Below are 21,901 nucleotides of genomic sequence, written 5' to 3'. Positions count from 1 at the left end.
TGGGTGGCAAAGGCTTTTGGCAGAAGATTTACTCCCAGCTCTGATGAGTAATTCAGCACAACTAACACATCCACGTTTAAAAATGTAGCTGTTGCTATGTCTTTTTTTTTATGTGTTACACTTGTGTAACACAGGTGTAGTTCTCCAATTGAACCTCTAAACCACCACTCATCCTTGGCAAACAAAGGCATATGTTTTCCCAATCCATTCACTGAACCAGTGATATGATGTGATTATCTGCCTGGTTGCCCTGCACTTCCAAGTGTCACAATGCTATGCCACTGTATCACTTATACATTTTTAAGTGATTGCATTTTAAATGTGCTTAACAAAGTAGTAATTTGTGGTGGGGATAAGGGCGTGGTGTTCAGGTCAACCATTGTCAGCCAGGGTTTAAGTTTGGAGTGTAATCAACTGTGCTGCTGTGACCGAAGTCCCTACCTTGTTTACTCATTCATGAACACTCAATACTTTACTCTCGACTCTTACATTTTGGATGCTAATGAGTCATTACATTCAAGTTTGTGCATTCAAACCACATCGAAGCAAGAGCGAGGTATCATCCAACATTTGGAGTGCATCCCTCTCAAACAAATATCTAAAAGCATGTTCAGTGCTACAACACAAGTGCTTATCATCTGTATGTGTCATCACTGACAGGTGTAGAGTCCTACAATGGGAATTCTCCCATCCAAAAAATGTGACACATTGCATTGTAGGACTTTTAACAGTAAGTTGTGCCCCAGAAGTGCCATAGACATTTTCATTGTTGGAATTGTGAGGGGCACTATATAGAGAGAGTATTATAAGCAGAATTTGGACACTAAAATAAAATGGTGGAAATAAAGTAGTAAGTGTACTGCACTCCAATGACAATACCACTCACTCTGGTTTGTATTGCTGAACAGCGTGGTGTTGCCTGATTTACAGTCGAGAAAATGACTCAGAAATGAAACATTGAAAAAATGCCAAACCAATAACAAAAGAAACATTTTTTCGACATTTTCTTGGAATGTTAATTGTTTGTCAGAAGCTACTTTAGTTCCCTCTTTAGACAACACAATATGAGAGAAAAAAACTATTTGTGTTGATGGGACTAGCAGTCAGAAAACTCTAAAGAGAACTGTGGGGTTGAAATTGAAACAAGTTAGCTGTCCCACTGAGCCCAGCAGCAATTAAGGCACATTCACCAATATTGTTATTGGTCTGTTTCGCCGCAAAGGAAATAAGCAAGTGCAAAAAATGATGGGAATTAATTATTCATTATATGAAGAGTAAACACTGTCCCTTCCCTCAATGTCTAACTAGTCAGTTTAAGTTATACCTTTGAATTTACCTATTTATCTATTTGTCTGTCTATCTGTCTATATATCCTCCAAACCATATGACCATGTTTATTCCTACCCTCAAATGACTCACAGGAGCTTCCATAATTAGCATCCCTACATTGGCAGAATATCAACACATCCTTACACATAAATGCTTACAGTCACTGTTTAAACACAACTCAGTAACATTGGGAAATGGTCACAGTTGACAACAAAACTACATCCCTAAGGTTTGGTAGAAAAAGTACATGGTTAGACATAGCAAAAGATTAGATTAAAACAGTCAAATAAATTAATGCAACTGCCGGAAGTGAGGTATAGCAACATTGGGGATATAATGTGCCACATACAGAAGTTTTGGTTACATCGCTTTAAATAACATTGTTTACTTTTGATTTTAGTTTTAGTTTGACACATCCACTAACCCTTCCACCCTTCCTTACTGGACTTTGCTGTTCTTTAAACTTGAAATCGTTGCTTCCCCCTTTGCCTTTTTTTACACTCCGTAACGTCACTTCCTTATTACTACAGCCACTAGAGCTAGAGGGTGCTAGTGACCTCTAACGTAAATATGGGTCGTAATAAGCTGCCGTACAAATAACCAATGGTGTTGTATTTTGGGAGAGCACAGTGATCTGTCTATATATCTATCTGTCTGTCTGTTTTTCTGTTTTGAATGAGATGTTGAAGATCTAGCAGGAATTTGTTCAACCACTGATGTCAGAATTTAACCTTTAAGCATTCACAGTATTTTAGTCACCTCTCTATAGGGCATCAGTCTATTGATTGACCAGAAGTGTTTAAAAAATTGAACCATGTGAAGCCGGGTCATAAAAATTCAATAAGAGCAGTGCAAGAAAAAAAAAAACCTCTGCCGGAAAGACAAGAATTCAGCTCCTCTATTTTTCACATAGGACAAATATACAAAAGCTGTCACTTTCACCTATACATGAACAGATTTTATCTGTTAATAACAGGCCAGTGAAGAGCCCTTTGAGACTGTTAACATGATCAGGGTCTGTACATATAAACCAAACTGAATGTCAGTTTAGTTTGTCTGTGAAGCCAAAGAGACAGCCTGATTTTAAGACAAATATCCAATTACACTGCGCAGCAACAACACCCCTGGGATGGCAGCTGTGAATATGCCCTCATAGTGACTCCCACAACCTGCCTTCTGTTATACGGTGGAAATAACCTTAAATGCTACAGGCTGGACCCCAGCTGGTCATAAGGCAACATTAAGGCAAGCGTTTCCCAAAAGTGGTTGATGACACCGACATGTTTTAATGAGTTCTTTAGAGCATTTTCAAGGTGGAAAGTGAAGAGTGTGAGCATTATTTACTGCGGGGATGTCCAGACACTTCTCCCTGAGGAGCAATAGGTGTAGCAGTGTTCAGTTCCCGAAGCTTAATTACACCAATCCTAAATTAATTGGACTCACAATTTATAGTTTATCATTGCTACGTAAGAAAACCACCTATAACATATTTGGTTCCGGGGTTCACATTAATTGGCAACCCCAGGGCAAAAGTTATGTCTTCGCCTTAATGAAGTAATTAGCTAAAGCCATTGCATCAAAGGCTCGTGCTGATTGCAAATTTGATTTTGTCTGGCCATTGGGCGGTTAGACTTGCTGTGATTCATATATTATTTCTTGGAATGTCCTCTGCCAAAAAGTGTGCCAAGACATTACTATTGAAATTTGAAACACGTTGACAACCTTTTGTAAAACTGACATCAGTCAAAGATAGATGTGCAATGCCACTAACTCTCCCTGTACAAAACGTCTGTCTTCATAAAAATGGGAAATGAAATGTTTACAGTGATTTTTTTTTTTTTTTATCCTAATGTGACCGGAATTCTGCTGTATGAAGTGACTGAAGAGAAGAAAATAGCTCTTAGAAAAAGTTTCAAGATCTCCTTTTTTATCACTTTGTCTCTTATGCTCTCTGTTTCATCACTGTTTTATCGCCTCACGTTTTTATCACTGTGCAGCAAAGTAGCTACACTAAATACACAGTGTACTGCAGTGTACTGTATATCACAGACATTATACTTATTAAACTGCTCAGATATCAGCAAGAACTGAGGTGCACCCTGCATTAAACATGAGGTGTTATTTATTAACACCCGAGGAATAATATTCCAAGTTGGTGTAGGACTAATGGCCGTTATGATGGAGGCTATTTTAATTGTGCTGTTAATTCTGCTCACAGCCAATGCCATGATGGCCTTTCACGTCTTCACACTTCCCTGTTCTCACCTGAGAGAAAATCACACAAGCATTAATTTTAAAGCACAGGAATCAATGTGACATTTTCATTGGCACATTCATACTCCCTAAGACAGAAATACACCAGATAGATCAGATCAAGAAGTCTATCTGATGCATCTGAGCTCTCTGAAGGGCTCATATGTAGAAACCTAGGATTTTCTACACACAGAAAATTAGGTGCAAAAAGATGTGGTGCTAATAAGATCAATAATATCATCTCTTTTATTTGTGCTTTGATGTATACGTTTCTGATCTCAGCATTCAAAGAGGCTATCACTTTATGTCTTTATTTTGTAAGCAGATGAAAGGACGTAAAGCAGAGTTTTCTGCCCTCTGAACTTTGCTGTTTACATTTCTGCACCATGCTTCACATGTGTATGTCATCGAATGAATAACTATTGATCCTTATAAATCATCAATGTCACCAACTCCCATTCTCACAGCTCATTTTTTTAATTTCCTCTCTCTTCGCCCATCCCCCAATTTAAAGGTTGAGGCATTAAGGCCCGACAACCGCTGACCTTTCCCACTGCGTGCATCTATCATCCAACAAGACTAATCATGCTTTTCCTGTGCCTTAGATAGATGTGAGAAGGCAGAGGGATGTGATGTGGAGAAATGTCAAGGTCTTGCTGTGTTCACATTTTGTCTGAGATTGGACTATGCTGTTATAGATCCTTCGGATCAACTGAGAATCTAGTCCTGAATGAAATAGGGTGCTAATTTTCCAATCTGTGAAAGTCCAAAGGGACTTAGGCAATTTATATCACATCTCAGACATGCTCATTAACAGGTAAAGTTTCGATATAAAAGAATCACACATTGTTGCAGAACAAATCTCGCCTTATAACCTGTTGTTCATTTTCTACTCTTTCTTTTTAGTGTTTTATTCATTTTGAGAGCATAATAAGAATATGAACAGACAGGAAAAAAAAGCACACAAACGTACACAACAAAACAAATAAGACACAGCAAGGTGCTATACATTGGACACACATCAGTCCTTACCCTGAAAAAATGTCAGTACCGGATACCAGATCTTATCAAACACACCTCCGCTATCTATATAATAAAATCTCAGTCTTTCCAGATGTAATTTGCTATTTCTCTCAACAGAAAATCGCACATGGGCACATAATCTATTTCCATACTCTCAGGGTTAACTTTTTTTGCAGTTACCATTCCAACCAAAACAGCTATTTTTTTCATACTTTTTCATATAAGATATGGAGCGTGTTTCTCCACGGATGGCCATGTGTGGATCGAGTTCCCAATGTTTGCCGTAAGCTACAAGAGAAAGAATGTTTGATTCTTAACAACAAGCAAAGACAACTCATAAATATTAACATATGTGTGTCACTTTCTATGACAACCATGTCAATGCATTATAATCATCCTTTGAATGCATCATAATCTGCTCACAGCACAATTATAGTTATAGGCACTCATACATATTCATAATGCTCCAAATCCATAATCATAGCACATTATAAATCATTTACAATGGTATTAGGTAAAGTATCACAGTACTTCATTTTTTTATTTTTGCTAGGATCATAGTTTATTATAATTATCGTAGTATTTTTACTATATTGTATTATTATCATATGTTTTATAGTGACATTATAATGTGATTAGAGGGTTGAGGTTGCCGGTCCTGCTAATCCCTGCCCTATAATACATTATAAGTATGTAGTATAGACATGGATGGATGGGCAGAACTATAGACTGTGCAAAAAATGGACGTAGTGACCGTGACGTCACCCATTGGTTTGTGGACTGCCCGTTTGAGGCATCGAGTTCGGCGTTACACTCGTCGCCATCTTGTGTCGCCATCTTGTTTCCGATACCGGGAGCAGACCATATTTGGACTGTGGAGGAGCGAGAGGGATCTGAAGACACTGACTACACGTCTTTCTACACCTCAACCTGACTAGTTTAGTGCTGCTAATTCATGTTAGCATTAACTGGAGCATTAACTGGGATGTTCATTTTGGCAAACAAAAACAAAAAGTACGTTACTTACCTGAGAAAAATGAACAGCGACTCCTTGAAGTGTCTATTAGTCCAACCAAACGCTGAACAAGACATTTTTAATGAACAAAACGTTCAAATAAACTGTCATTAAGTGAAAATACAGTGTGAAAGGGTCAAAGTTACGAATGCAGCTTAAAGCACTTCCTGGTTTGCCTCACTGCTCAGACCGCCTTGGTAGAACACACGCCGGACTTTCACCCAGGAGAACAGGGTTTGTGTCCCGTGTAAAAAGTAAAGTAAACAACTTTTTTTACGTAACCTCCGTGGCTCACGTCACCCTGGTAACTAATTCACTTCCGGCATTTACATACATTTATTTACTGTTTAAACTGTCTTTTGTAAAGCCTAACCAGGAAGTTTTTTGTTCTAAACCTCTCATATGTGTCATTATGGGTGGACAAACGGTCTATTATTTGTTTTAGGTTGGAGATCTTGTTGGGTGGTAATAACGGAGTCAAGTGTTGCCACAACAATGTCAGTGAGTGACCAGAACAAGGATTTGACCTTATAAGTCATTATACAAATTGTATAATGTGCTATCATTGTTCATTGTATCATTGTTATAAAACATAACGATTTTTTTATGAGTACTCAAAATTATAATTGTACAGTGCTGTATTCAGATGAAAGGCATTATTAGTATTTTTACAGTGCATCCTAGACATGAGCTTCATAGAAACCCAAGCATCTATTTACTTGTTGGCATTCTGCACTGAAACATAACACTAACACCTTGAGTAGAAAGCAGTGTGAATACTGCAGCTACTGTATCTCACGTCATGCTGCAGTGTTTAATGTCTTGAAAATGGGCCTGATTTTGGCTGTGTCATTTGGGTTTCACTGGCCACTGAACTGTAAGTCGGGGAGAGAGCAGCAGTTGCTGTCTGAGTCTCGGCACTTTGTCATGGGTGCCACACAGTGTAAATTGAAGCCAGCGTTTGACAGAAACTATCGAGCACTCAAATCTTGCTCTGCTCCGGTAGTTAGCCGCCTGCGGGTCTGCTAACAATATACAACGTGTGCCAGATTGTATTGGCATTTCATGATAATTTTGGCTAAAGGTAGTGACGCATTTGTTGCACACCTGATTTAGACAGCAGCGGATGTCGTGCCACCAATAAGTATACCATTCTTTACAGTACAGTGGGTTAAACGTTTCAATTCCCCTGGAACAGTTTTTAAATAGCTTCTGTTGCAGAGGGACTGTGGAATGTACAGATAGATTAAAAGAAACAACCCAGAGGTCCATTTTCATAATTATGTTTTGGTGCCAAGCCTGACTGCTTGGCTAGCACTCTTAGAAAGGAAGGGCGGGAGGGAGAGAGAGAGAAAGCAAAGAGAAATCAATACTTCCGCTGAAACAGCCTGAGCTGCTTTTTGTTTTAGGTTGTTTTTGTGTTTTCTGTTTTTTCTCGGGGAAAGAGGAATGGAGAGGAACTGTGAGAGAGACAGTCTGGCCCCTGTGGCTGCAGCACTAGCCTGAGCAAAAGGCAAAAGATGTTGTAAGATGAACAGACTACTGTACTACCTACCTGGGAGACACAACTTTCTGACTGTATAGGTGGTACCAACACCCCTTGTGCAAGAGAGCGCTCGTAGCAAAATGAAGAGAAATCTGTCTAGCCGGCTTTTGCTCCTCAAAACTGGAGCACAGCGAAGCGGCAAGGCACCGAGGCCAATGGGAAGTGTGAACAGTTGCCCTCTGCCTGAGGGAAAGTGAGTCAGCCATTTGTTCCCCTCTCCCTTCTTTCTTTAATGCGCTGTCATTCACAGCAATGTGAACAAGATAATCCAATATCCAGGACTCTAAATTGAAGCTGTAAGATGTTCATCTAGTTCATGTGCAGACACACAAGCACGCACACACATATATCCTCCTCCCAAGTCAGTTCTGTCCAGCTAGCTTTATGATTTGTTTATATTGCTTTCAATTACCTCTCTGTGTCCCTTGTTGAGCTCAATAAAATTTTATATTGTGGATATTATTCTCTAGGTGCCCATCCTCTCTTCCTATGGCCGCCTGCATTTAGGCATTCAAATTTCAATGTAAATAAATCACATTTTGAAGCCTCTGTGTATGTGGTCACTGACAGAAACCACTGGTCCTTGACATTTAGCAGTATAAAGGGGTGAACACGCAAAGTACAGACTGCTGCAAACAGATTGCTCACATCTTCTTTTGTATTACATCAGGTGGCTCCACTCTCCTTTCCGGTTGTGCCTGTGTGTTTGTGTGTGTGTGTGTGTGTGTGTGTGTGTGTGTGTGTGTGTGTGCGTGCGTGCGTATGTGTATGCGTCTGTACTTGTCTGAACTGTGTTGTCATCCACCCACGCTGCTGTCTCACGTATGATTCTCACCTCTCCCTACTAGCAGCTCTGGTTTGCCTCCCCAGCAGCCTGCAAGCAAATTATCATATTTATCGAGAAGTCAGCCACGGTATTAGCAGGAATACCCAATCCTCAGCTGCGGCTCCACAGAAACGACCACTGTAGATCACATTCTGTCAGCTTCTCATGCAAGCTCAGTCATGGTTGTCAAGGAGACCATGATGTGATTGTGAAGGATATTGTGTTTTGAATCAAAAACAGTATAGAGTGCAAGAAAAGAAAAGTGTTGGACTTGAGTTTTCTTTGATAAAAGCATAAGGGTTAAAACCACTTATTATATTTCTGTGGTCCAACTAAAACCTTCCCCCTGCATGGAGTTTTAATGTTTTCCACTTAGACACTATGCACTTTCATAAAGTTCTCAAATTGATAATTCAACGTCATTTTTATTGATGTCAAATTCTGACCTGTGAGAGGATGTTCCAAAACTAAAATGCAGTGTGATACAAGAGGCTGTTTAATATATTTTCATGTCACAGAAACGGCAGAAACAAGGCAGCCAAGATGAGTTTTTAACGTGTAGCCAAAATCTATAAAAGGTCTTCAAGGTCTTTTGCAAGTATGGCATCATCAAAGTCATAGTGAGAAAACATAATAATATTTAGAGCTTAGAGTTTTCAGGGTCTGTTTGTTGAGCCCCAAGGTTTTGGCATCCCAGCTAGGTTCAGGCTATTATGGTTTATTTTATTATTATAATTTTGGGTTTTAGATTTTTATGGAAACCCTGAGAGGCATTGCTGTCCGATTTAAAGGGATAACATGCAGGAATATTATCTCATACATATAGTAGATAAATGTTGATGTAGTTTCAGTATTAATTTTGGTTTGTTGACATGATCATTTGGGGTTATTTCTTCTTTTTTTTTTAGCAGACATTTTACCAGTATTGGCAGTATCACTCCTAAAGTGATAAGGATTAAAGAGAATTTCTAAGTGTTTGTTTGTGTGGAGTGCTGAAGCTACATACTTCAGATGCTGCAGACAACTTTGGTTGAAAGGAACAAAATGCAAGTGCAAGGTCTAACTCTGACTGCATACATGTCTAAATGAACAGAAAGTGCTGTCAAAAAAGCGAGCTTAATTATCCACCACAGTGAGGAGCATTGAACATATTACTGGGTAATTAACGGTAGCAATTTTTCAGTGAATGAGAGTCGACTATAATCGGTGAACTCCAGAGTGGACTGTCTCATTTTCTCTTGACCTGCTCTGTCCCCTTTGTGTACATCGCCACTTCAGTCACACTCACCTGTACATGTTCTTATTGTCAAGGTCTGGTCAAAGGGGATGTGTGCAATAGCTGGAGCTGACCTAGAAGCAGCTTTGTTAAGGATTCATTGACCGTATGGAATCGGGTCAGTGAACTTCCATGTTGCTATTAAGGGCCCTCAGTGGATTTCTTAGCCTGATTTTTTAAGCACCCTACAGTTTATCAGCACAGCATGAAAACCCTGACTAAACATTTTTACTAAACCAAGATGAAAGCATTTTACTGTAATTATAATTTTACTTAAATTTTTAGTTACATTGTTTGAGTTAGTAAGTTTTCTTAATCTTATTTTATTATTACAGTCAGAAAATGTTTTTCATTCCCCTATTTATTCATAAGAGAGTCATATAAGTGACTGTTCTGATCAAAGGTTTCTCTTCCTCCACTGTTAGCTCCTTAACTGTAGTTGAAAACAAAACAAATTTGGCCTCTATATCTATAACAACCAAAATCTTTTCGGATGAAGTTCCCTGGAAATAAACTGTATCAAATCAGTGATCCTGACATGGAAATGATTGAGAACCACTGATAAAGTGGAACCTACAGTACACCCCTTGTTCACTCTTTTAGGTACAATGCAATCCAGTACAACATCTCATGTCACATATTCAACCTTTAATATGCTAATACTTACCCGTTTTTGTCAACTTTTTGAGAATTCAACCATATATTTAATACTGAGATTGTAGATTGTTAATGGGCTGAGCAAAACCATAGAAGAACCTCTCAATGTAATGCAGTCCAGCCCTATAGTTACATTAATTCCTCTCTGAGAGTATCAATTCAAACTGAACATTAGATGTTATAGTTGTTTCTAATATTGTGGACACAGAGTGTATCTCTTCATATGAAAGAGATCCTGTCGTATTTCTTTTTATTTTTTGCAGTTAATAAATATTGCCATCTTTGTCTTCTTATTCAACAGACAAAAATGCTCCCATCTTATTTTTAATCCTCTTTATCTAATGCGAGAGTGAACCCCTGATTGTCAGTTTACTGGGTGAACCTTGTTTTCTCTCAAAGATTTGGGCATTAAAAATAATGAGAGTCACTCTTTGTTTCTCTGTTAGCGATTGCGTCTGTTTGCATGGAGTTGATGAACCGAGCCAGGGGTCTGCTGGGAGACGGTGTGTGGAGGAGTGCAGGATTGTGTTGCAGTCAGCCACATATTAGTGAACCTGTCACTTAGTAAACAGTGACTTAAACTCATTTCCATTCCGAGTTAAGTTAGGAAGTGTAGAGAGAACTCCTAAGTGCATTAGAGTCACTCGCAATTTAGGTCCACTTTGTCTCTCGGGCGAGGGGTGGGTGTGGGAGATACAGAAAAGGTAGCAGAGGGAGCAATTAAACAGCAATCTGCAATCAAAATGGCTCACAAAGCCATTCCCTAATTTCAGATGTTGTATCCTCACCATACGAGAAAATAAACGTTTGATTGTCTGTTGCCTTTTTTCAAACATACTTAGCGATCTGAAGTGTGAAATATTCTAGAAATAAGGTCTTATTTAAACAGTGTTCCCTGTAGATCATACCCACACGGGAGGATGTGATATATATAAGTCCCTTAATACAGAAAAGGATGTCAAGTTTTAAAAATAAGTAATCCACAAATCAAGAACCACCTTCATCTGAACAAGATCCAAGTGTACAATACTACCATTATCATGGCGAACATGCTCGGAAATCTATTACCTTTGTTCTTGTTATTTCACACTTTTCTTCTTTAATATGCTGCAAGGTCTGGCATGCCGTTTGATGTAGTTGCGAGCCCGGTGGGCATTCTTCCTGAGGCAATACGCACTTCACTCCTTAATAGAGATTGATTTTCAAAGGCGTGGCTTTATAGTCAGACGCAGCAGGTTGTCGACGGCTGCTGCTTGATATCCCCTGTAGACTTGACCTTCACACAACCTTGACATCTGGGGTTACCGAACGTGACGCGCCCTTAACCTGTTTCTGTCACCTCCGCTTCATGCGTTGTAGGTACAGGCATCACTGCAGGGAGCTGACAGCTCTTGACTAAAACAAAGATGTACTCCTGCGAGGGCAGGCCTGTAATTGCTTCACAGTTTGCATACTGTATTCCCTTGTTACATGTTCTGCTCCATCTATGGTGACAGACTGATTTATTTATTGCGTGTGAGTGCATGTTGTGTGCACAAGCGTTAGAGAGGTAGTAGGTAAAGAGAGGCGAGATATTCTGGTGGTTTTGTGCATCTGAAAGAGATAAAACACGACCCTTCAGCCCATGTCAATAAAGTCCATGCCATCGCCGCAACAAGTACGCATCCACATGACAGACTTTTAATAGAACAAAGTGCTTCCGTGTTACATCACATAACTTAAAATGTCATCCCCGCTGATTGCTTCTTCCACTCCCATTCTTCTCCTTTTTTCAAGTGCGCTTCCTGCTTCTTCCTCGGGCGAAGCTGTTGTGCCCGGCACCTTGGCTGACACCGGCTCTATTAGTCGGTCTTGAGAGTTAGTAACTGGAAGGGAGATTTGTGGGGTGTAGCTGCCCGAAAATGGCTGCAGAAATGGCATGCTTTACGGGGGCACTGACTCTCCTGAGTGAAGCAAGGAGAGTCTCCTCCTGGCTCAGCTTCCCTGCTCTTTGGCACAGCCACTCAAGTGTTCATTCCATCAAGAACAATCAAAGATATATAAAGGAAGAAATGGTAGGGGGAAAAAGTTATCCGTCAGAAGTTTTTTAGCGGTTATATGACAAATAATAGGTAGGTGCAACAAAGAGGAGATTCATGAGATTACATGGAGATAAACTGATTTTGTGCATTGTGCACAGACAGCGCTAAATAGCAAAAAAGGGAGACAGTTAAGTAGTTATTTAATGTATTACCATCATCAGTGCTTCCTGACGATAGATTTGAGGATCTCAGTAACAACCCCCCTGCATAAAAAAATGACACTGTCAGATCTATTTTCAGTTACTCAGCTCCATTTAGGTGATTTAGATAGCATACATGAGAATGCCCATCTCTCCAACTGCAGTGGAAACCTTCATCAAATTAGAATTGAAGTGATTATCCAGGGCAGAGCAAAAGGACAAAATCGATAGTTCTTTGTTCGAGGCTAAAATGAAGAATGAGCATTCAGCAGGGATCTCTCTCTCTCTCTCTCTCTTTCTCTATTGCCCCCTTTCTCTCTCACACACACAGAGGCATGCACACACACAGACACCGCTTTGAATTGCGTGTTCTGTTCCAACATCCTTGACCATATCAGAATTAGGCTTGCGCGGTGTAGTCTCAAACCTTCTGTCTTGGTTTTTCCCTCCTCTCTTTGGAAAAAAAAACAAAACCTCAAAGGAGAGGCACTTCCTTAGATAATTGCAATTAGTAGTTTTGGCTGGATGTTGCAGTGTTGGCCCTGGCCCAGCTCTCTGTGTTGGGGTAAAAGGGAGTGGGAGTGGGCCTGTTGGGCATGTTTCCAGCCTCCAGAAAGTCCTCTGCCGCTTTACCTCATATTGGCCCAGTGAAGCCTCACTAGGCCGCTGGGCCTGAGCAGAACTAAAGAAAGGAGACCACTATATAAAGACAGAAAGAGAAGGGACTCGCTTCCTGCTACTCAGGTACTGCAATTATAGTATAATTGGAAAAGGAGCTTAATGGAAAAAGTGCTGAACCTTTGTCCTACTTCTTGAAAGCCTTTGTGGAGCACACAGCAAATGACACATAACACTTTTGTTATTCAATGAGATTTTCTGTGTGATTTCAGTTTCAGCCCACAAACCTTCATCATCTTGTATTTGAACAAAAATATCATGTGAAGAATATTTCCCAAATAGGTCCGTTGCATGTAGGAGAGATCAGACAAGACAGTACGGTTTTACTTGCTCGTACAATGGCAGGTGTTCTGTCAGAACCAATAGAGAAAAAAGACAAACAGAGCAGGTGCTTTGTTTGTCTTTGCTTCTTTCAGCTGGAGTCCATTTAAGTAAAAGGAAAACATAATTGGATTTTAAACAATAATGGCTTTATTTGGCCACCCTTTTCTTTACTGGAAGGATTTGGTAGAATGTCAAATTTACTTTGCAGAGACAAGGAGGAATTTGCCACAATATATCACAACATTATAAAGATCCCAGGAAATGCTCCGTGTGGTTTACTGTAATGTAAAACAGTAAGTGAATACAAGGAGCTTGAATTATGCTGGAATTTTCCTTTAAATTATACCTTCTGCAAGCAGCCACTCACATTTATGTGGAACATAGACTCTCAATCACACTCTGTTTTTCTCTCTTACACACACACACACACACACACACACACACACACACACACACACACACACACACACATACACACACACACACACACACACACACACCACACACACACACACACACACACACACGCTTTAAACACATACACACACTGCTTCACGTAAAGGACTGCAATCCATCAATGTGCTCATTGCTGTCATGAGTAAAGAGACAGAGCTCTAAGCAAGAGTCCTCTAACACAAATTTGATTTACCTCAATTTGCCTCAAACAGTGACATGTGAGCACTAGAAGTGCTAATACAGACTGGCACCTTTTGCTGCCAACAGGCATGTGTCTGTTTAGCTCAGTTTCAAAGCCTGGGCTCCTGCTGCAATCTGATTTACTTAAGGATATTGGATTATATAGAGTTTAGAGTTATGAAAATTAACTGTGAAATACAGTAATACTGTGAAGAAATATGATCCCATTATATGGGAATACAATGCAGACTGTGTGTGTGTGTGTTTCAGTTAAAAATAAGAGGATAGAGGATAGGTTTGGGTTTAGAATTATATTTATAGGGATGCTAATTTATATCCTTTTTTTTCTGACGTTTGTTAACTGACCCTAGTAAGTGGGGGGAGCCTCAAAAAAAGAGACTTAAAGCACAATAAAAGACAATGCAAAGCATGTCTTGTAGCACATGGCACACAATGAGTTGTATCAACATTTAGTATATACACAGTCTCCCATAAAGTTGGAATAATTTTGTTTTCAGACACAATCCTTGTGGTTTCATTTTCATGATATGTTTGGAAGATATTGATTAATAAAGTTTTGAGTAGATGTACACTTTATCTGTCAGGAACACATCATCACAATAATTTCATGTAAAGAGGTAAAAACATTTAATTCCAATTTTATTGGCGACCGTATTTATATAATATACATTTTTAAGTGTTATGTCTGTCAAAGTTCATATTGTCTGTTAATGGTTAAACAGCCACTTATTAAAATACCTTACTGTATTGCACCTTCAGAATTTTCCACTTTTTTAAAATTACTCAAGCAGTCCCCATTAACCAAACAGTCTGTTTGATGTACTGCATACCGATAACAAATCTCAAAATCTACAAATGCCATCAATCATGCAAAATTAGTTTAAAAAAATGAAGACAGATTCACACACAGACATCTCACTGAGACAGCTCAGCCTGACATGCAATTCAAAGAAATTGTTTCCAATAAACGAGTCAGGTTGGAAGCATGTTATCAAGAAGCCATGCCTTGATAGAAGGACAGACATAAATCAAAGTGATGGTTGTTTCATACATAAAAACCATCTGGCACCTTAATTATACAATAAAGCACCTCTTTGCACCACCAGGCCTCTTAATGATTTAGGCATGCCAGTCATGCATCACAGGCATGCTGGAAATGTCAACCTAATGAGTTAGGCTTTCTGTATACATATTGTGTGAACCTGGCTGTTTTGGATATGAATGAATCCAATTACCTTGCGGCAACTGAGCTCTACATTCCAACCTGAGCTATGCCCCTTCACAAACAATTTTGCCCTCTGTAATCATGTTATTGGGATCATTTAGAGGACTGCTTCATCATGCGTCTCTAAAAAAAGAGTTCCCACGCATTATATGTTGGACTGACACAACATCTACATCATCTAGAAAAAGTTTGATGGAAACACCAAAATTTGATTAAACTTTCGAATATGCGCTTGGTTCATTTTCAGAAAAATAGTTAATGCGCTAAACAGGACATGGAAACAATCTCTTCTTCTACTACTGTTTACTGATGGATTAGGCTACAGCAATACATTACACCACCATCTTCTGACAAAAGTACGTTCATGCAGCTTCATTTATTCGCTCTAAACCAGCTTAATGGAATCGTCCCTAAATCACATTTTATTTTTGGGACATTACAACATTCACTCCAAAATGTAATTTGAGTTTAATGGAAATGCAGCTTATTTCCTGTTTTCAAAGACAAGACCAGGGTGCACCAACCTTTGGTGCATTGTTTCCTGGAACAAAGATTTTCTAAGATGGATGTTTGAATTCCCTTTCCTGTGCTGATAGCAATACAAAACACAAAAAATGCACTGTATTTATATCTAGTTTGGATGTACTATATCTACTGTGCATACCTACTCTACTCATAAAAATTTAGGTTAGTGACACATCATACAAATCTCTTTAATTGTTCCTCCTTTACATGGCTGTAAAGAGATTTCATATTAACGCAATTCTAAAGTAAGATTGGAGACAAATCCACAATCCACCTGCAAAAAGTGCTAACAGTCAAATGAAGCTAATATGAGGTTTCAGCTGTTGAAATGAGAGAGTTAAATATCTACCCAAGTCTTGTAAGTATAAAGTTCCATCTCTGTTTTTTCTTGCCGAGCTGCAAAGAGGACATTTTTTAACCTAAAAGACTTACTTTGATTCAAAAGAGATTTGAAAGAGGCCACTTGATTTGTCTAACTTGAATGCACTTTTGGATCCGAACTGTCGATTTTTGTACCCATCACTGAAAAGTGCACCGTGTACAGCCAATCCGAGCCAAAAGAAAGAGTGAAACAATCAAAAAAATGATTTTGTGTACTTACAGGTGCGTGAATGAGCCAACAGGTGAGCCAAAAGAAAGAGTGAAACAATCAAAAAAATGATTTTGTGTACTTACAGGTGCGTGAATGTTGTTTAAATGCAGGCTTGAGAACATATGAATCAATGGTTTTCACTTGAGAGCCTGCCGAAGTGGAAATGGAAAATCTTTTTTTTTACTCATTACCTTCAGGTAAAAAGTCCTTAGTTTTAAGCGTCCTTTTTCCTTTTTCTGCCTTTTTCATTCAGGTGGCCAACCTGGCTTGCTCCATCTCCAACAATGAAGAGGGTGTGAAGTTGGTTCGAATGGCTGCCACCCAAATTGACAGCCTATGTCCACAGGTGAGAACACTTTCATCCAATAAAAAGCACTCTTTACACAAGCACTATTCATAAAGGTTTGGTAATTATAAACTCTTCTAAATTCATCTCAGAGGAGTATCTTTAGAGAGTTTTTAGAATTTGGAATAGCTGGAAATGACAGAAAGCATTACAGTTGCTGAATGGGAGGATAAGCGATGAGTAACGTGTGGACCTTGTAGTACTGTTTCTCGGAATGCAAGCAAAAGAGGAGGCTATATTCTATCCATTGTTTCCAAGGTCAACGGTAGGCATCATTCACACGGGAGCCAGCATAGTAATGGAAAAGAGAGCTGGAGAAGGCAGGCTGGATTTAAGATTCAGGACCTCATGTGCAGGCCCCACTATGCACACCTGCTGAGACCCACTTACTTAAAAAACTTTGGGAGGAACCATCTCCTGATACCTTTTGGCAATGCTCAACACAGACAGATTAAAAAACATAACAGAAACAGACTCTGTGGCTGGGGAAGGAGGAACAAAGAGGGGGTGGAACAAAGAGAAATATTTCCATCTGTTCTGAGTAGAGTTAACCCAGGTCCCTTATCTGCACACATGTAAACAGACACACAGAGACAAGCACACAGCCACAGCGACTGTCGTGTCCCGATCACAGTGTGTCTTTTTCCTACATCAGATTCATTTAACTAAAGCTATATCTGAAAAGTAGGAAGTGATAAAGAACAGGGAGGAAAAAAAGCTTCTTCTGGTCAAAGTAGACATACCAGCTGTCATGGTGATATGATTAATACTCCCTGTCCCACAAGTCTGTTGATGTGAAGAGTCTCAGCAGGACGCTGCTAATCCAAAAGACAGAAGAATTTAAGGACATCATTTGCCTTTTTTTTATTTTTTAGTGGTGTGTGGATTTTTTTGGGCCTGAAGCCAAATGTTCTATCTTACATCGATCAGACTCTTGAAGTCAAGATACTTTCTAGAGGAAGATAACCTTGCTCCCTTCAAGCTGGAAGAAATATTATTAATACATTCATGAGTTTTCTGAACAACACACATATATTATTTTTTGATATAACATGTTACTGGTGATGTGTTTACAGAATATGTCTATTTCTTATTGTGAACGAATCCAATGAAAAGACCAAAACCAGCAATTAAATCCTACAACAAGAACAGTCTGTATAACCAACATCTGATATATGTCATTCCTCTGTCACATAGACCTCTCAATCAAATTATTCATTAGGATGCACATGAACAGTGTAGTTTTTTGAGTCATTACCACATACACTGCCATGCTGCTATAAATACTGATTAGACCACCAAAGTGAAAGCTGAAAATATTCCCCAACATATGCACTTTTCACTTCTATTTAAGTAATGTTTGCCAAAAATCACAGTGCCAAGCTGTTTTATAAAACAGTGTAGCTTTTAATGCCTCCGCGATGACGGCAGCCGTGGCTAGAGGCGTTATGTTTTCCGGGTTGTCCATCTGTCCTTCCCAAATGCAATACATTGGGAATGTCAAGTTGGGACTCCAGGATAAAGTGATTCAGTTTTGGTGGTCAAATGTCACAGTGATTTCACAAGATATATTTTTTGGTCATTCCTTAATAATTTATGACTAAATTTCACCAAAATGTCTAAATAGGATAAATTGATGGAGTTATGAATTTGTTATTATCTAAAGGTCTAAGGTCACAGTGACATCATCATTTTCTGCAAAAGTATTCATTATTTAATGCCATAACTCAGAACAGGGGGAAGGACTGTGGCCATATTTTACATTTGGTTGGATAATGAATTGGTGACACTACCTTGAAACTGTGCTGATTGTATTGATTTTCTGCGTGACACGTCCACTTTTTAGAATTTGTAGCTTCTTTGCAGCATGATTCATATTAGGAAGCATTGTCTCCTGTCATGGCTGAATTTGAGTCTGGACAGACATGCATGTAAACTGCAATTTGGCTGGTTGCAGAGCCATAAAAGAACAAGGCAGTGATTCTATTTTTAAACTTTTTATTTCTGATTTGTTTACATATTCAGTAGGAAATAATTTGTTTGGAGCTGAGAGCCACCTATAGGGTAGGGAAGTTGGAAAGTTTATAGAGACTGACTTGTTATAATTGTATGGGATCTTTTTGCTGTATTTGTTCAAAATAAGATATAATACATTATATGTTGTTTACCTTGTGTAATGATGTCTGCCCTTCATATTTGCCAGGTTATCAACGCTGCTCTCACTCTTGCGGCCCGCCCCCAAAGCAAGGTGGCCCAGGACAACATGGACGTCTTCAAGGATCAGTGGGAGAAGCAGGTGCGCATCCTGACCGAGGCCGTGGATGACATCACCTCTGTGGATGACTTCCTCTCCGTGTCAGGTATGAGGCAATAGATCACAAATTCTTCAAAGATCGACTAATTGAAGAAAACAAATCCACGTCTCTACTTCTCACTCACTCACAGTGACAGATTTATTTAGTGACTTCAAACATCCAGTTGAAGAGGTGTCTGACTTGAGGTGAAAAACAAGTTTGAATAATACAAAACCCTCAAAAAACAATAGAGCAAATCACAGAAATAGTCAGGAAGCAAAACAACCTGACAACAAACTGATTGTTTTGTATCATGGTTTGTTCTTTTTTCTCTCTTTTAAATATATCTGTCCCATTTATCATTTTCTTAGGATTGAATAGAGAGGCACACTTCCGTTTCATTGGAGAATATATTGCCATGTTTTTTAAAAAGAAGAAGATTAGGTAAAATGAAGTGTAACTATTCAGAATTTTTAAAAATACTTAATAAAGAATAAGTAATTTTTCATTCAGAAAGAAACATGAGTCATACATTCGGCTCTATTTACATCAACAAAGCACAATATGAATCATCAGCACACAGTATTACTTATTTTTATAAAGAAGGAAATTGAAGAACCAAAACATGATTTTTGCTAACAAAAAAAAAGCCTTTTGTCCCTTCAGTTCCATTCACTGTTGTTTTGTTTTATTTTCCTCTCCCAAGAGAACCACATCCTTGAGGATGTCAACAAATGCGTAATTGCTCTGCAAGAGGGAGACGTGGACACTCTTGACCGAACTGCTGGAGCCATCCGGGGCCGAGCTGCTCGCGTGGTCCACATCATTAACGCGGAGATGGAGAACTACGAACCAGGGGTCTACACTGAGCGTGTGCTGGAGTCCATCAAGCTCCTGTCTGAGACTGGTTAGTGCACATCTACACAAAGCTGGTGTCGCACAAAAAGTTTGTGGAGATTAATACAGTGTCCCTCACCCTTGTACTGTGCCTGAATCAAATATTCTGCTACAACCTTTTTGGCAAGTTCAGCTACTTCCATGAGGAGTAGTGGAGCACACACACACATACACACACACACACATGCTAGCACTTACATTAGCTTCCCAGTGTGGTCAGTGACTTACAAACACACTTTAATTGCCTGGATGCTCAGTGTCCCACTGTTTGGATCAGTGTCTTGGCTCTATCACAAACCTCGGGCACCACCTGTTCACTCCTCTGCCACTCTTGCCTTTCATCCATTTTTCCCTTTTTTCTCCGTCACTTCGCAGCTTCTGTGTCATGGCACATTCCAGGAGACCTGACTTCATCCCTGTGGCAGACAGGACTCAGGGCCAACACATGTCTCGGTCACACCTAAAGTGTAGATTGCCCCCTCTTGCCCCTCCCAGAAATACTCTTCAGCATATATTGAGTGTGAGGGAACTGTCAGGAGCAAAGAGTTAACTGTTATAGTTGTGCTTAGTGCTGTTAAATGTAAGTGTCATATTAGCTTAGTGTATATTTGTGGGATTTTAGGGTTTTCAAGTATAAGGCAGTCTAAGCCACAATAGTGCAGGGCCCACTGATAGCTTGTTCTTTTATTGAGTGGAATAAAAGCAATTCATGCTTCATTTTCCTTTCAGAATATTGAGTTGCAGGCACATTTAGGATTCCCTGTGGGGTTTTTGACCTATAGTAGCACTATAGAGCTGTTTTTCTCCTTCACATGAGTTCATGGTTGACGCCATACACATTCCTTCAAATTGTGTTACACTACTCCACTGTGAAAAAGTTTACAGGCGGTGGTTGACCACCAAGATATGCTGCAATGTGCTAGCAAAGGCAGGGAACAAAAGTTAGGTAACGTGGATGTGAACAATGCAGGGCTTGAAATATGTATTTGCCAATGCAACACTGAATGTAAATGTTCAACAAGAAACTTCTACATGGCCTCTCACTTATGTCTTATGGGAGTAAACTGTCTACTGTTTAATTCAGTGTTGCGAAACAAAGACAAACTGTCACCCAGTGTGTGCACAGATTGAGCTAGGGGTTACTTTTGTGTCTTTAATATGCAATCAAACAGAATTGGTTTGATAGCAAAACCTTCCACATTGCATAAAAAAAAATTCAAGCAAAATACATTTGTGAAAATGCATATTAAAAACTTTTGATAGTAAATCCAAACATTTTTCTTGCTGTTAAGCTGAATATTGTGGGCGGGAACTTCACTGCCAAATGTTAAGACTCTAAGCCTCTATTGACCAGCCTCAATCCATCTGGCAGCTGGGCGATGTTGTTAACTCCTTGCTACATGCACAAGGTCATGCAGGCTATTAGACATCCTGGTAATGTACCTGTGACAAGTGAGAGAATCGCTAATTGAACTAAAAATAGCAGCTGCTGGCTGAAAATATAATATGTATTTTTTACCCATTACACATACGCACATAATTAAATAAGAACATTGATTTTCTGTCTCACTCACTCCTTCTCCATCTTCCCCATGGTTTTAAAACCACTCTCACTGTCACTTTAATTGTGACTGACCTGTGGAGTTGCATCTCACATATTTCAGCGTAGGTCTCGTCCACAGTATTGAAGTCAACAACAAGCAAAACTGTTGTATTCAAAACATTTAGTTGCAGTAAAACAGTGTGGAAAGTTTTGCTCTCAAACCTGTTCTTCTCAACTGCATAATAGAAACATACCATAACACCATATAAAACTTCTACCTTGATCACTGGTGTTTAATGAAGGAATATTTGAACGCTCAGTAAACAGGATAAGGTGAGAGCTTTGGTCAGTGTCAGAGTGTCAGGCTGTGGCTATTTCCTGTTGTATCTCCTGATGTACCTGTTGACCCCCTACATAATGAACCCAAGAAACGTCTCAGTAGAAAAAAAAATTAATTTGTTGAGTTTTCCCAGAACTGGTTGTGTCATACATTATGAGAATGTAATAACACTCAGGTGGTTCAGATCTTGAGAAGTTAGTGTTTCTTTCCATTAACACATTCTTGTTTAAGATATTGTGAAAGAAGAAAGGGTCTGGTGTATTTATTTTCTTATGTAACAATTTTTGCTTTATGAAATAGCTCCTCGAATCTTAAAAATAGACACTAACATGCC

The 21,901-nt window shown here is 39.2% G+C and overlaps 1 protein-coding gene across 2 annotated transcripts in view; it reads left to right on the top strand.

Annotated features, from left to right (window-relative positions):
- ctnna2 (catenin (cadherin-associated protein), alpha 2) overlaps positions 1 to 21,901 on the top strand; it is a 352,125-nt gene that overhangs the window by 294,654 nt on the left and 35,570 nt on the right. For both annotated transcript variants that reach the window (XM_059337500.1, XM_059337510.1), the window contains 3 exons: positions 16,401 to 16,493; positions 18,697 to 18,853; positions 19,494 to 19,694. In XM_059337500.1, coding sequence (XP_059193483.1) covers positions 16,401 to 16,493; positions 18,697 to 18,853; positions 19,494 to 19,694 — 451 coding nt within the window. The remainder of the gene's footprint in view (positions 1 to 16,400; positions 16,494 to 18,696; positions 18,854 to 19,493; positions 19,695 to 21,901) is intronic.

The sequence above is a fragment of the Centropristis striata genome, chromosome 1, assembly GCF_030273125.1.
Source record: "Centropristis striata isolate RG_2023a ecotype Rhode Island chromosome 1, C.striata_1.0, whole genome shotgun sequence".
Classification (NCBI taxonomy): Eukaryota; Metazoa; Chordata; class Actinopteri; order Perciformes; family Serranidae; genus Centropristis; species Centropristis striata.
This window is presented reverse-complemented; position numbering and strand designations above follow the sequence as displayed.